Source organism: Lonchura striata, chromosome 4 (assembly GCF_050655825.1).
Source record: "Lonchura striata isolate lonStrDom1 chromosome 4, ASM5065582v1, whole genome shotgun sequence".
Taxonomy (NCBI): Eukaryota; Metazoa; Chordata; class Aves; order Passeriformes; family Estrildidae; genus Lonchura; species Lonchura striata.
The window spans coordinates 22,984,282-23,001,306 of NC_140706.1; the positions used below are offsets into that span (position 1 = coordinate 22,984,282).

General features: G+C 36.9%; 1 protein-coding gene across 1 annotated transcript in view; it reads right to left on the reverse strand.

Moving 5' to 3' along the window:
• The window catches only part of SMIM14 (small integral membrane protein 14), a 38,555-nt gene that overhangs the window by 17,506 nt on the left and 4,024 nt on the right, over positions 1–17,025 (reverse strand). Inside the window, exon 2 of the mRNA XM_021533192.4 lies at positions 5,942–6,052. Within this exon, the coding sequence (XP_021388867.1) occupies positions 5,942–6,016 (75 nt within the window). The 5' untranslated portion in view covers positions 6,017–6,052. The remainder of the gene's footprint in view (positions 1–5,941; positions 6,053–17,025) is intronic.

Genomic DNA, 17,025 nt, shown 5'->3' on the forward strand with positions numbered 1-17,025 from the left:
GGCTTTTGGACAAACAGTTGAGTATCTTCTCCAAATGATGCATATTAGCAAAAGAAAAGTGTACTCCCACATTAGAACTCCCAGATCCAAACTACAGTTTTCTCTAAGTATTGATTACTTGAGGCCTGAATAAAAAAGCACGATTTTCTCCTTTTTCTTCAAAAGAGATGGCCATAACACACCTCTGATCATCAGAGTTCAGTCGTTCATAGTACAGGTTATACCTATTAATTATTTCTGGAATATCAAGCTGATGTAATTTTCAGTGAATGATGTTTTACACTACTTGTAATACACTATGCATGCCTTGAGATGATCATGAGGTGTGACTGAGATTTTCCTTTTTTTTTTTTTTTTTTTCTTTTTCCCCAAATAAGTATTGGTTAAGAAAGAGCACTTTCAAGCATACTACAAAGCTCAGGAATGGGAAATGTAAAGAATGACAGACATGTTCAGGAAGTCCTGATTCCCAACCCATTAGAGACCCAAGTGGACACCACTTTTCACAACTTTTTTCTTTTCTAACATGTCTAGAAATTAGTCTCCATTTGCACTGCTTGAAGTAGAATTAGATTCTAGGTTATGACATGCATTGGCAGTACATGAATTCTGTAATACAGTTTTATGGCCTTAGCCTGTGCAACACCTGTACCTTGAGCACACAGTGAAAGGCAGGAAAATGGAAGACAGTGGAGTAAGAGCACTCAAGTACAGTCTTACCCTCTGCCACTCCAACCCTGTGTCTTATTCTTTTGGGCTGGTGTCTAAGCAGGTGCATGAAGTCTTTTCCCCTGCACCTCTGAAGAATGACAGCTTCTCTGTCCTAATGAACAACCTAAAGTTCAGCTGTTGGGAAAGGCTTTCTTTGAATCAGCTTGAATGCAGAGAACAAAAGGGCCAAGTGAGAACAAAATGCATTTTCCTGCTCTTGGGATGCTTGGCTACAAACTACAGACTAGAAGAAGTAGCACCTGCTATATATACAAAAAAGAAGGCAAACACCATGGAACATGTGTAAGAAGTCTCCAGGACAACCTTCATATTTGAAGGATATTTTAAATTATAAAAATGCATTTGGTATAGCTCTGGTGTGCTTTCACTAAAAGCCTCCATCAGTAGGGAAAGTCACATTTGCTGACTATTTAAGTTGGGCTTAGCTGTGCTAACATCTTGAGAGCTTTTCAACCATTTGCAGCACACATCTATTTTAGTCATCTGTTTTTATTTTGTGCTGTTTACATGAAGGCTCCTTCAGCCAAGACTTGTGGCTGGATACTATCTCAGACTATGCCAGTTTGAAACAGTAAGACTCTAAAATGACCTGGTCAAGAGAATTATGTGGAAACTTGATTGACAAAAAGAGTTTTTGAACCAATTATGTTCAAATAGTTTGAGAATTTGCAACATTTGCTGTAAAAATCTAGTGACAAATCATATTCCAAGAGAGATAAAAATAAAAAATTATTTGCTCTCTATCCCCTGAAGTTTTGATATAGCAACATAACTAAGCATGGACCATTACTTTGCAATTAGCTACCGAAGGACAAAAAACAAAACCACTGTAATTTCCACAGTGGTTTTTAAGTAGAACTGTTGGCAGTTTATCAAAATGACTCCTTTTACATTATAGAATTAGGAATATTTTGGGTGAAAAAACATACCACTCATTTTTGTAAAAACTAGTATGAGAAAATTCTGAAGTCAGTTTTTGTAAATCAAATAATACTGTACCAGAAGGAGACAGAAAAAGGATGTTTACTTGGCACAAAGTCATGTGTGTGACTGGCTTGGACATTTCTGGCCACTCTAAGCAGTCATAAGCAGATTTCACTCTTGATGGAAGATGCTCTATGTATGATTATTCCTCACCACCACATAAACTGTGTTTTCAGTCTAGTTTTCAAACTTGAACTGACCCTTGGGCCAAGATCAGCCATACCTACTCAGAGAGCATCAATATCCAGAGGAGTAACATAAGGGAATCAGATTTTTGTACTACAAAGTAAGTGAAAAAAGAGGCAATAAAAAGGTTTAAATACAACATCATTCTCATCTAGGGATTTGCTGTCTTTTGCTAAAACTAAGACAGGAACCATTTCCTCTGGGTACACAGAATGTCCTTCATCGTGATTCTTTCAAACAACCATCCCCTTGTTTTACAGATTCCTCGCAGTAAAGCAACTTGCTGTCATTTATTGTTCCTCATTCTTGAACTTTGGCTCTTCTTGCCAAAATAACTTTTGCAGATGGAGGAGACTGAATTGGAGATAAAGTCATGCAAGCTAACAAATCTGTCATTGTCTTTTGACAATTCTCGTGCATCTGCAGAGGATGGAAAATCATGTGATATTTTTCTTCTGTGCTTACTTCCTCTTATGGAAGTCCCAATTAACTGCTATATCCACAGAGTAAATAGTGAACCCAATGTATAATAGGCAAATTGTTATTACACAACACCACCAAATCCTAACACATGGTGCCATGGGTATTACATATTAGAAATTATATTTTTGAAGTCATAGCCAAAAATTTTACATTTCTGATGTTTCCTAGGAATATTTGGAGATCATAATATCTGCTTATTATTTACAGTGGCCATACTACAGAAACTTACATGTGTGAAATATTAATATTTTGACATTAAGGAGAACCCTGAAAAATTCACTTCAGGAAAATGATAGAACATTCAGCATTAAATAATTCAATTCCACTTAAGCATGTACACATACATTTTAAGAACTCAGTGTATGAAACATATCTCCAAGTTAACGTAATAAGCAGCAAAATATCTTTTAAAATATTATGCATATTAGAGATAGACAGTTCACTGACTATAAAATCTTCGTGGTATTGCGAATTAAGAAGGAAAGATCCCAACAAAACAAAGCCCTGCTTAGTCAAAGAAAATGAAAGACAGATAAACAACCAAGCCACATAACTAAGTAAAAGATGGATTTTTTAACAGCTTTCTTGTTTTTAATTTTCTGTGGTGTTGCTAACAACAGAGAACAAGAAGAGTTTAAATGACAATAGCTTTTCTTTTTTCATTGTATAAGCATTAATTGTAATATGAGATGAACTGAAGTCTGCATTTCAAATAGAGGTTTAAATTATATGCTATATAAAACCCCCAAAGTAATGTATTCAACCACAAATTAAACTTTGAATGCCACAAACACATCATTAGAGTGTTGAAGTAAATATACCTATTAAACTAGAAGTTAAAATTATTGGAAATTAAAACAAGAACTTCAGGTTCTAGAGGCAGACTTCTTGACCTCCTGATTTTGGAATAGCAGTGTTATTCAAATCTCCTGTATAGTTAATTCTAACAGAAATCCTGTGAATTTTAATATGCTAACTCTACACATAATTGTCACAAATTAATATATCATAACTTTTTTATTAGCAGAAGCCTTAATTCTTATGAGTATTGGAATTCTTATCAGTGTTGGTCTAGATAGGTATAAACAAATTAGTGTGTAAAAATTAGTTTAAGTCAATCACAATTTTTAAAAAGTCTACAATCAGTCATGGGGTTTTTGCACAATGTCATTACTGGATTGAAAGACACTAAAAGTAACATTTTCACACTTGGGCACCTCCTATAAATTACATTATAATTCTGTTAAATTTGGTTCTCTCAACTTCTGCAGTTACAGTGCTCAGTTTGGAGATAATTGCAAACACCTTGTTATACAATTTGCTCCAAAATCCTATCTAGTACTGCCAGCTTTAACACCATTTAAATGTACTCTGGTGTGTTTTTATACCTATCTATATTAAAAAGCATCAACAATTAAATACATATAGGGAACCATTCTGGGTACACAGCGTGTTTGGATATCTTTTTCTCACCCAGAGTCTGAACAGATCACTTAGCTTAGTTTATCAAAATTATTTTGAAGTTAGGTTTTCAAGGATCCAACTTTTAGAGGTAGTGTGCACCAGTCTCCATTAGGATTTGTGGGGTTCAGCAGTTTTGACAACCAATGTCCACGTGTTCTTTTTAGCACAAATAGTAAAACTTGTGTTTGCTTATGTTGTGTAAGACTGAGTGACAAAAAAGCAGCTTAGAAGGCAAACTCTTACTGAAGCATACAAGTTACAGATGCAAAAATGGCTTAGCAAGTCTCCTGCTGAGATCATACAACAGGTTACTTGAGGATAGTCTGGCTGCTGACTGAGACTTCTGACACTTTTCTAGATTCTGCTAAATTATCCTAGCTAGTGATTTGGTCTTATAAATATTTAGGAGCATCTGCTTTGCTTTTTGGAGAGATGAAATCTGGAATTTCCCTTTACTCCTCACAGTTTCAAGTGCTAATTGGTATGATCTTTTTGGAAGGTATCTTTTTGGATACTGAGCAATAAACTCCATTCTTGCAGCTACACAACACTGTTACACTGCTCTTGGTGACTGCCCAAGAGCATGTACCTATATGGGCTCTGCTCACATTCATAACACAGGAACTAGTGTTCCTCCAAATGATCCATTCTTACCCACCTCACACTGCCTGGAGCAGCCCAGGAACAAAACCTCACAGACATTTGTGGCATTTCTTCCAACTTTGGACAGAACTCACTTACATTGTTCATAACTAGAATCCTCCAGCCACAACAAAGAGAACTGGCTGACCAATGCCATTGCCTGTCAGTATCTTCTAGCAAAATACCAAAAAGATTCAAAAATGCTGAATGGGGATGAAAATTCTGAACCGTGCCAGTTTAAATTTGCATCTGACAAGCCTGAGGAGCAAGGGCAGCAAACATGCATCCTCCTTTCTTCGTCCCAGCTTCTGAACTTGGCTCTGGGGGGGTTCATTTCTCATGACTTTAGCATGTGTTCAGAGGCCTCAAGGTTCATAATCAACAAAACTGTGATATGGCCCAACTATCGTGTTGAAGATAAAAAGAAAATCCTTCTTGGAAAAGAACACAGAAGATTTTGAAATTGTGCCTCTAGCTGGGAAGCATGAGCTAGGATGGCTAGGCCTGATGTAAAGGCTCCACAGAAAGTACAACTATTCTCCACAGAAGCCTCAATTTTCTGCACCTATGTGTCAGCAGCACCTTGCCAAAATACTGTTAAGAAACCTCTTAAAGAAGAGCCTGATCCTAGAGAGAATCTTCTTCACACATAATTGCCTTGAACAGTTAATATACTCAGTAACTTAAAATGACATTAATTTAGGCCCTAAGAAAGAAAATGTGATAAAAACAAATATATGAACATCAATAAGGGGAAGTACATCAAATGAAGTTGATGTATACTGTAATCTTAACAAGGATTTAACCAAATTAGAGTTGTAATCAAATTCACCTAATTGCTCACAGTTCATAATTGTTAATGTTATTTTAAAATACATATACTTAGGAAAAAAAAAGAAGCACTTTGTAGCTTATTTTTCAATAGACATTGAACTAAGTTCAATACAGAAACAAAGAAACATTTTACAGTTAGAGCAATGTACATAACTTGAAGTTGCTGAACCTATCAATGACATGGCAAGAAACAGCATTCAAAACTCAAAATCACTGGATTCTCAAATTCAGAAGCTTTTAGAGAGTACTTTTAAAAATTTAGACATAATTATCCTGTCATATGAGTATGTTCAACGTATTATATGTGGAACTACCTTGATCACAAAGATTTTGCTGGGTAGCTTCTTTGGTTTTATGCAGACTGAAAAAAAGGCATATAAAAGAAACATTTCAACAGAAACAGTGTCAATGCTGTCAAAATGCAGCTCTGGGAAATAAAAAGAAAGCTATAATTTGTATTGACTCTTCAAAAGCTCATCAGAAAGTTGGATACACAGATTCTAACTGTACATGCTACTGAATAAGCAGAATCAAAAGCACCAGTAATTGCAAATCTGCAAGAGCTGAAGTAATGTCTGAATAACCACCCTTCCAAATATCCTCATGTTATCCTTACCAGATTAATCAGTCTTCTCATTGCATGCTCATGTGAGCAAATGCATTCACAGGGATCAAATCCACCTTCTGCCATGGCTCTCTGGATAAACCTGAACTTGTTTGGGAACACCTAAGAAGAATAAGAATAAAAGGACAATGAACTCTTTTTCAACTGACCTTATTTTCCAGAGACTCACACATCAAGTTTCAGTTCATTTAGTGCCAGGGTGAAAAAGCAAAACAAAGCAGGGTAATCCTATTATTCCTTTGGCAGTATGAATGAAGAAGTCTGGTATGTACAGTTACATTTTTATGTTGTTGAAAACACTGTCTCACACAATTTTTTTTTTGGTAAGACTGTGTGTGTCTCCCCTGGGTTTTCTCACATACCAAAATGAAATACATCCTAACAAACATGAAGCACAAAGATTAAATTCTTGTCTCTCATCTGCGCAGTGGGACTCTAAGTGTACATATACAAATTGAAAGGTCAGGGGAACTTGTACTCTTAAATCCTAATAAACTGCTGGCATTCTCCCTCCAGATCAATGTACAGGAAAATAATTTAAAACTCAGAAAATTTTTTGCTAAAGGAAACAATCATTTTTGTTGTATAATGAAAGCAAGCAGCTGGGGTACAAAAGTGAATGTACTTGGAAACACTTTAAAAATGGAGCTATGCACACTAATTTCAGATCAAAGAAGTAGGTTAATCACTTAGCAATACAGAATGTTCAAAGAAGCTGTAATGGACATGGTAAGAAATCAATTCTAGGTTACTCATCTGCTAAAACCACTTATACCAGACATGTCAGGCTGTTCAAATGTATGTTTCCTATTTACAAATAACTGTTCAGTGATTTAATTGAGGGTCAAACTGTGCAGCAGACTGCAGGGCATTTCTACCCTTGTGGTCAAATCTGGGATTGATTTCTCTCAAATGAGGACTCTCAGGATGTATTAGGTAGTTCTGCAAAACCGTACTTAAGAAATATTTTTCACTTGCCATCCATAAAGTTGTATTCAGAATGTGTAAGTGTTGCATGCACTCAGGCTCTGATGTGAAACAACTGGCAAGCTTGCAAACAGACAAACACAGCAGCACAGCGCAGGTCAACCTCTCAATTCCTAAAACAAGTACTTTATGAAGGTATCAGTCATTGGATAAGGGTGTGCTGAATCAACAGATATGTTCTGCAGTCACTGCCTATAAACATTAAAATGCTAAAATACACACTTAGAGTGTTGATCACACATGAGCATTTTAATGTTTCAGTGTCACTAGAAGAAAGAGGAATAACCTATATGTCTCTAAGACATCTTAATTCAACAGAAGAAAAGTATAACACTGCTACAGTTCTATCCTCTTGTGGGGAGAAAAACGCAAATGAATTTCAGAAGTCCTTCCTTTGTTAGTTCCTACTATTCCTCTGAATAAAACTTTACCACGGTGAAGAGAGAGAGAGTAAAAGAAACTGAGAGATATCTGTCTTAATTATGAAGTTTGAACGTCAATACCCTTAACCTGTTAGGGTTTCCACTTTTTAAAAAGAAAACTGAAAAAGGAAAACAAAAATTGAAGTGATGGAGGAAATTCTTTTTGCCTAGATACTAAGAAAGCATGATCTGGCTATGTAGTAAGAAGATGACTGAGCGATGACTTGACTATGTAGCATGCAAGTACCTTTGAAAATAAACCCAGGCCCAAGTATTGTATTTTTCACTGAAGAGGTAATCAAGAACTTGTAATTGGAAGCTGTAATGAACCAGATTGAAAAGAAAAGCAAGGCATACATTTTTACCATCACAGTAACTGATGGGTGCAACAAACTGCCCAAGAAGCTGTGGATTTCCTACCACTCAGTACATTCAGATATGCTTCAATAAAATGCAGGTTACTGAGTATAGTACAGAGGCACCCACATTCAGATATAATGTCCTCCAATACACAGGAGATCAGAGATGATGATCTAATAATTATTTTTAAGAATTATTGTAAGGCTACTACTCTAACTTTCATGAAGTTATTTCAGAACCACATGATAGCAATATAAGAAATTTTTAAACTACGCAGTCTCCCTGAATAATATACCCCACCAAGCAGAGGAGCCTTTCTAAATCTATCTTAGGATAAGGAACAGAAAAAAAGTGCTGATTACTAAATGGTGCAAAATAGCTTCTCTGGATATAATGCTGACATCCACAAGAAGGTATTTGAACAAGTGAAATTGCAAAAAAGTATTTAATTGTAACTTGAAATAATTTAGAGGTCATAATAATGACCTCTAATTGCTAATTGTTAGCAATTAACAGACAAGTGTTCATATTGTAGAGGACCAAAGAAACCAAACACTTAGTAAGAGTCACCACTGATAAAACCAGGCTAACATTCTCTGCATAGAAGTGAAAAAAATTAGACAATAAATGGAAAAAGTTAATCTGTCATACAACATTATAAATCTAAGTGGAGGGGAACTAAAAAGAGTTTTATCCCAAGGCACCTGTACATGACAAATTACCTCAATGAGCTAAAGAAAGCACAAGACATATCACCAAGTAAAGTGCCATCCAAACTTTGAACAAAAGATCTCTTAAAGCTTCCACACCTTCACATAATGCTGAAACAAATCATGCTTTTTTACCCTCCAAGCTTCTTACAAACTCCTTCATTGGCAAAGAACCAAATAGTGTATTTTGGGAACGGCACCAGGTTTTCCCCTAAAAAAAGATGCTAAAATTGGGTTATTTTAATATGCTTAAAATGCAGGTAAATAATTCTCCTTTCTGCAATTATTTTTTGATTGAACGGAAAGAAACAGAGATTTGATACATGTCTGCCCAATTATAAAGAAGAGAGAAACATTCTATACTATAAGATGATTTTCACTTGCAAAATGACACTGTCTTTAGTTCTTTTTAAAATATTCTTGAATTAGCTGTTATTTGTAACACACCTCAAATGCATAAAGTACGAAGCTCTGTAATCAGATCTTAAGATTTTATCAGCCTTTTGTGACCCTGCTTAAGAGACTAGTATTTTTCTGTACCACAAAGCAGGATTTCTTGGCTCCTTAGGCAGCCTGTTTGTATCAAAATCCTGTTCCAGAATTGCAGCATGCTTCCTGCCTGCCTCCCGGTACTTGCAATTGTCTGATCTCACGTCAGCAGCTAACTTGCACTGCTCAGCTCTGACCTCTCTGTTGTGAGTCACACAAGCTCTCCACCTTTTGCAAATACAGTCATTCTACACACAATCTATCACAGAAAATGGGAGTATGTGCTCTATTCTTTTCCTCCTGACTTGGAGAAACAAATAAAATGCTAGTAGCTTTCCTTTACTTATTTTTTCCACTATGTTTTTCTGTTTATCATCACCTTGTTTTACTTGGAGTTGACAGAGTTGGTTTATATCAGCTGGTAGGACCACAGCAATTGGTAAGGCTATGATGTCAAATACCTGCAAGTCCTCTGACTGGCAATGTCTTTTATGCAACTCAAGATTACCATATTTTGGGTCAGCCATAATTCTGCTTGCACAGTATTTAAATTGCAGCGTTTACAAACAGGTGGAAGACATGGTCAGGAAATATGCCAAAGCTCTCTATGATAACAGCTGAAAAGATATCTATTATGGCCTCCAGACTAGCAAAACGATAGAGAGCACAATAAAGGAGAGAATTAGTAAACAAGAACAAATATGATGTACCATCAGAGAGTCAATATGACCATTCCATTGTAAAGAGGCCCACAGAGGTAATCATAAACAGAACTTCTCAAATTAAAATACTGTGGTTGGAGTTTGAATTACTATAATTCAGGAGTAAAGTGGAGGATGGTCTCTGATGATTTAAGTCAGAAATAAAAGTCTCTCACTACTTTTTGACTTGAGTATCTATTTGAAATTGTAGCCAGTGAAGCCATATGGAAAATATTTCTAGTCTCTCATGATATAAAAAATAGCATTCTCAGTTATAGTAACTATTGTAAATTGTTTTTTAAATTATCTTCCCCACTCCCAGCCCTACAGCAGTGTGTTATATTTTATACATCCTACTATCAATTCCACAATCTATATGGCTACAATCTGGCTGGGGTGGAGGGGGGGGGGTGGGTGTCATCCCTAGAGACTGTTCTGTATTTTGAATTATTGCAATGACTATACATTATTTCCCAATTCTGCAACACCATTCCTGAGTAAACAGCATGCACCTGGTGAGCTCAGGGAGACAGAAATTATACTCTGCCTTACTCCACTGTAATAATTACAAAACTAAATTCTTTCTATCATGAAGGCAAACAAGAACTTTTGCCCATTTTCCATGTGCTAGATGCTCTCCAATGTGATTCTAATACAATGCTGATTAGCAAGATAGTCGAAGTGTACACATTGGTCATCTCTACTCCCTGGTGTAAAAGACTGTAAAAGTATTTATCAATCCAGTATTTGAAGAAACACTCACTTTATATGATACATAAATCAGAGTTACTACCAATATAGCACGGACTAAACCAGGTATCTTTAGCATCAAAACATTAAGCTAATCAACTCTTTTCATTCCTGGATCCAGGCACTTAAAATGTAGACTATCACAAACATAATAAATACAATGGCTGAAGATTCCCCTACTAAGAACTATTTTCACTGTGTTGCTATTTTCCTGAAGACTAAAGGCAAGAAATTACTGGAAGCAAAAATACCTCATAGCACAGCAGGCCAGTAACAGAATCTTGCCACATTACTTTAAAGAGAAACAAAATCCCATTTAGATCCTTGCTACTGTTTTTCAGCCAACTGCAATAACTTGGAACACAATTGTCAAATACCTCTAAGAGTATTGGGAGTAGTGTGGCAGAACAAATGAAAATATGTATCAACTTAAAATAAAATAAGATGAAAAAAGCAAATTATTTGCTCTGCCTCCTGCAGGCATTCTCAAAAATTATAAAAGGCTAAAATAGCAAAAGCCATACACAGAGCATGAATGATTCACTGCCCCAAAGATAAAATGCTCATTTTTATCTGTCAGAGGCGGAAACCCTCTCTCTTGCAGTCATCCATTATCTACTAAAGTAGATAAAAGTAGGTTTCCTTAAAAACTATGTGTTCCCTTGCCTTTTCACCTGCATCTAAGCCATGCTAGTATCCTTGTCTTCTCACAATACCCAACTCTTTTTGTAATTCTTCTATTCACAGCATGCTCCAAGTTTGGTTCTTTTGTATAACCTTTCCCATCTCCAAATGACCTCCAAATATTTTCTTATAGAATGTAAAACATCCTGTACATTGGCCTTACATAGCATAACATAACACCCTTGCAATCCTGCACATCAAGTCCTGTCCCAGAGAAACTACCACGCACTTGGACTGTGTGACCATAGTACCCATTAACTCATGGAGTGAAAATTTGCTTCAAGCAGAAGAGACTGGTGTGATAAGCTTCTCCTAAAATTCCTGATCACTGCTTTGATAGGAATCTCTTCTCCTTGGCCATTCTGTCCCCCTAGGTACTGTGAGCACCCAAGGGGTAACTGGGTCCTCACCTGACTCGTTACTGGCATTTCAAAATGCCTCTGGGTACTGTTGGTTACTCCAAAATCCATGTCTAATGCTGCCTCTTCTAGGGAGTAGACCCACTGAACCCTGCCTAGTCATACAGAGTCCAATTCAACATCTGTTCGTTGTACAGTAAAATAACAGATAAAGGTATATGCACTGTTTACTAGTGACCAACAAACCAAGTGAAGCCGAAATATTCCAAAACACTGAATCCCAAGCAAACTTAGAATTTTCTGTATTTGTTATATAATGCATTTTCCTGTTGATTTCCATCTTTTGTAGTATTTGTACTTCATGTACATCCCACCCTCCCACAGAATCCCGAGTGTTTTGTTACTCTTCTGATTAAATACCTACCTCCAAATCACTAGCCTATTATTCAATTTCCCATTATTTCAGTTGTACAGCTAAAATTCCTGAGTAAGACAGATCAGGGAATTTATCCACTGATTCCTGCATCTGGATTGCAGCATAGAGGGGGGAAAATAATGGATTTTGGGGTTTTCCCTTTAAAAAGCCAAACAGATGTATGTGTACATAGGACTGGCTGATTTTACCAGCACATAGCTTTGTAAAATTTCTAGTTCAATTGCTACTACCAGAATGCAACACATTTTCTATCATCAGAGCCGTATAATGGAAGAACAAGGAAAAAATGTTTGCGGAGCCATTAAAAAAGCAAAGGAAGGCAAACTAAACAAAACTATAGGACAGTGTAAGGAACAAAAGCATTAGTAGTTGAATAAGGAAGAAACTTCACAAAAGGAACTATGAGAATAGGGAGAAAATTAAAGAGAAAAATAAGAAGTACTTTAAAATAAATAAATGCTATTCTGTTTGAAGTTAACAGGGGCATGATTCTAAGGCAGCAGAACCTACACTAGAGACAAAGACACCACACTAAATCAAAATCAATCCAGAAGCCAAAAGCCTGGCGTATATAACCAATGGAGGTGGTCTTCATTTTTTTATAAAAAAGTTTTAACTGTTAGGGTTATAAAATGAACAAAAAATAAGCTTGAAGTTTTCTAGGAAAACTTCCTTTACAAAGCAACTTCCTCTGTTCAAACAAGGCTAAAAATAACTTCCGCAAAGAAGAATCTTGTATACAAATTGATACTAATTAAAACATTCCAAGGATCTCTTCTCCTCTAGTACTGTAATTTAGATAGTTCAAGTAAATATTCCCTCATAGAATTAAAGTCTGAAACATGGCAACATTATATTTGGCTTTTTTATAATGTTGATTTTTAATCCCTTTTATTAATAACCCAAAAGAAGCTCTTTCTCATAATCTCTTTCACGCTTACAGCTGCACCCTATTTTTACTGGAACAAATACTATGAGTCTCATCAGATATAGTGCATCAGGATCTAGTAGTTCTGCATGACTACAGATCTCTAGAGAACTATTGATGATCTTTTTCTACCATGCCTCCTCCTTGGCATAAAACTGAATTTTCAGGACACAAAAAAAAAAAAACAAAACAAAACAAAAAAAACCCCCAAAAAACCAAAAAAACAAACACCCAAACAAACCAATAAAAACAAACTGGCTAACTGGGCAGCAAAAGCAAACCAGCAGGATATGAATGTGCGTCCTGCCAGGAGGAGTGCTGCCACAGTAAAGCATGGCTCCAATTACAGCTTTCTTCAACTAATTGTCCCATTTAGGTTTTCTAGGGAAAAGAGCTGCAATGATTTCAATGGCTGATTCCAAAATGGGCTCCTAGGCATAGCAACACTTCCATGGTATAAAGCAACAGTCTCCACTCTCCTTCTAATTCCAGGGGGTGGGGGGAGAACAGCTGGGTTTGTACTTGAAAGCATCAGCATGTCTCCCTGGACTTCCAGCTGTAGCCTAATGAGCTGACAAGTATTTTTTTGCGCTACAAATTTTCTCAGGATAATTAACAAGATCTAAGATGAACTAACTCTTCAATGCATACTGAGCTAATTCAGTTCCCTTCCTCACGGAAAAGTCAGTGATTACCCATACACAAAGATGGAGGCAACTGGTGGAGTTCTTGCTGGATTCAACCAAATTGACTGACACTGGTCAAGTAGGAGCTAGAGACCCCAGTACGAGCGCCACAAGAGAAATGCTCACCCAGCCACATCTTGCTCAAGGCATACTAGCTGGGTAACTTCGCTACTGTCCCACAAATCACATCATAAGTAAGCAATTGATTCATTTTCCAGTGTCATTCATCTGGTGTTTTTTCAGGATGCAAACATAATACAAAACAACTCCTTAAAACTAGGACAAAGCCAAAGAAACAAAGAAATGCTAAGGCTGCCACTGAAGGATACTACAGTGACATCTGAAATCGGGGAAGGAGCTTTTGAGCAGGGATAGACTTGAAGCTGCAAAGTAAGTGGTAAAAGTCTCTCTGAGGTATTTTTCTGGTGGTCTTACAGGACTACTAGAGCACTGATATATCCCTTGTCTTCACACCACAACTCTACTACTGTCTGACCACCACCATATTCTGAGCATTGCAGGGTTGCTAACATTTCCACCCTGAAGGGGACATTTGGAGTTGCTCTGTCTGGAGCAGAATATTCTTCTGAGCCCATCTGCCGACAACAGTGCTAGCACCTAGAGCAGTGAAGCAGGAATCAGAGCATAAAAACTTCAACTACTTACAATTATGGTCAAAGCCCTTTCACAGCCAAGCATCATGACCCTTCTCAAACTGAAGCATGTGAAAAAATTCACACTCCTTCAGAGTGGCAGGATCCAATAAGAGCCTGGCAGGAAACTTACTATTTTTGGGCTGGGCTAACCAAGGTTACAGGTATGTTGAGGTGCATCAGTTCAACACAGAATGGCATATTTGAGAAATAGAGAAGATTATACAGATGCTTCTTTCAGCAAAGTTAAGTCTTGTCAGTGTCAAGTACAACTCTCAGAGGACAAGAACCCACACAAACTCCTCACTGTACTGTTTACCCCCTTCTCTTTCATGGTCAGACCCCAGTATGTCAGGACAAAGACTTCAGGCTTTAAAGGCAATAAGGCTGATGTCAGTGACCAAAACCAAACTCCTTAAGGGAACTAAATAAGATCTACCAAGATTAAAAAAAAAGCTATTTACTTATTCCCATGCAGGTGGCTCAACATTTCCTCTGGGCAACACTTGAAAAGGAGCTAATTATGCACATACAGTCACGGACCAAAAAAGCAGTCCAGCTGTTTTAGAATTCATTTACTGATATTTGATACAGAATGTCATTACAAAACTCCAGCTGTCAGCTTTGGTCATCCTTTTGTTAAAATGATGACATTTTTCTGAAAGAAAGCTCTCAGAATATGAAAACAAATTAAGAGAAGATGCCAGTGACACAGAGCATTGTCCAAGAATAATGCCCTCTTTCTGCTAAGTAAATGCTTCAGCTTCTTCTAGTGTAGGAGACTGACAGTGGTTTAGGACAACAAAATTATTCCTATTGCACTGAGTAACTAATGGCTATTAATAATTTTATTTCACATACGTTAATGCAAAAAGGTGAGCTATCCTCTGTAAAATTTCTAACACATTATATTTCAACCAGTTTACAGAGTAAACTGGGGGCCCTCTCCACTGGTCTTCATTAAGTCAAGAACTCTCACTGACTTTCATGGTCCTTCCACCCCAATATTAAGTAGAAAACCTGGGCATATTAGCTCACTCTCCTGCTTTTGGTTAGTTTCTCCAGCATTACAGACTGCCTCACTGCTTGCTGACATTCCTCTTCCCATTCCCAAACAACTGCCAGTATCCCAAATTCAGCACTCCTGCAGCTGTATCAGTGATGCACTGCTGCGGGAAGCAACACCCACTAATCCTGAAAACCCTGCTGGAAGCAGTTCTGCACCAGCCCTGCGAGGACACCCATGCTGTGCCACGCCAACCAGGGCCAAAGGCTTGTGTTGCTTTGGCAGGCCAAGCTCTGAGCAAGGTGCACAGGAGAGACGAGCAGACCTTCTAGGGGGTAGACCTGCTTTTGCACAGAAGCAAGAAAAAAATAGCCTTGCAGATGGAAAACTGCAGAGGTGAGGATCTCATACTAGTCCCCCCATAGAAGCAGGACAGAGAACCAGACTTTGCTGTTTATTACCCCACCTGAGAGATGTTTTGGGCTTCCATAGTACCAAACCAATAATTTACTTTTAAAAGTATTAAAAAAGTATGCTCCCATAAGAAACTATATAACCTACTGTGGTGGTTTTGGCCATTGAAACACAACTATGTTCAGACTGTAAAAGAAAAAGGTTATGCTGAGACATGCCAGAGAGTGGCCCTGAGCTAACTGATCAGCCAGGCAGTTACTGCAGCTCAGGTGGCCTGCAGTAATTCATTATTTCAAATTATTCTTAAGTGTTAATCATTGAGAAATTTTTAGATATTTTGTCTCTTTGCAAAATTAAACATGAAAAAAGTCTCTCATTCGCCCCTTTACAAAAAACATACAATTTCAAAATAAATAAAAATGAAACTTTCCAGCAAATGTAGCCCTAAACCATGAGCTATGAAGCTTTTTTATACTAGCATATTAAGAGTGCAATTGTTTGCATTAAAAAATACCTTACTAAATCCTTAAAACTATAAGAATACACCATTCCTTAATGTTACTCTGATCACATACAAGCACAAAATTATACTGAAATTCTTAGGAATACTTTCATTATTTTTTTCTCCAGGGATGACATATGTTTCTAATAACTTGCCACAGAGCAAACAGATTTAACAGGGTAGCAGCATGCTGAGAAAGATAGCAGGATTTTCAATTTTCAGATGAAAGAAGCTCTATTCCCTGGCAGCCCTACTCCTAACCCCTTTAGGCCAGATCAAATTTTATCTGAAGCTAGCTGGTGCCTGTCTTCAACTTCAATAGAAGTTGAATCAGTTGGGTTTTTTTTTTTGTTTTTTGGGGTTTGTTTTACGTACCTGCAGTAAACAATTTGAAGCTTATCAATTAGAATTTTTTAAATCAGTACTTATACCAGAGGGAATCCATAGCAATTAACAGGATTTCTGGACTTGGTTATTTGCATATATTTAGCTGATAGATGACCCAGTTTTTACCAGAGAATATCATCCATCTAATTCAGCAGACTCACAGACTAGTTTAGATTATCAAAAGGAAAGTGTTATGCAAATTACACAACTCTCCCCTGCACCTACTAGCAACAGATTTTTAAATCCATTATATTAATTTGAACAACAAAAATCTATGGTTCTGTTTCACAAGATCAGGATTAGTTTGCAACACACATCTTACCTTTTGTTCCACTGTTTTCATACAGAAAAAAACGTATCTTTCATCTTTAGACACTTTTGTTCTACATATTAATTTGAAGTCAAACCATCTGACAATCTCCATGGCTCAAAAATGTCTCTTTCATATAAGAAATGTAATAATGTAATAAGAATATTTCTGCATTTCACGGAGCTCTCTGATAAAATGTTTACCTAGTATTTTCAAATAGGGGTTCTTAATTACAGGTCACATCTGATCAGTCTTATCTAGATACCAGAGTGAGGAACCCCTAACAACACT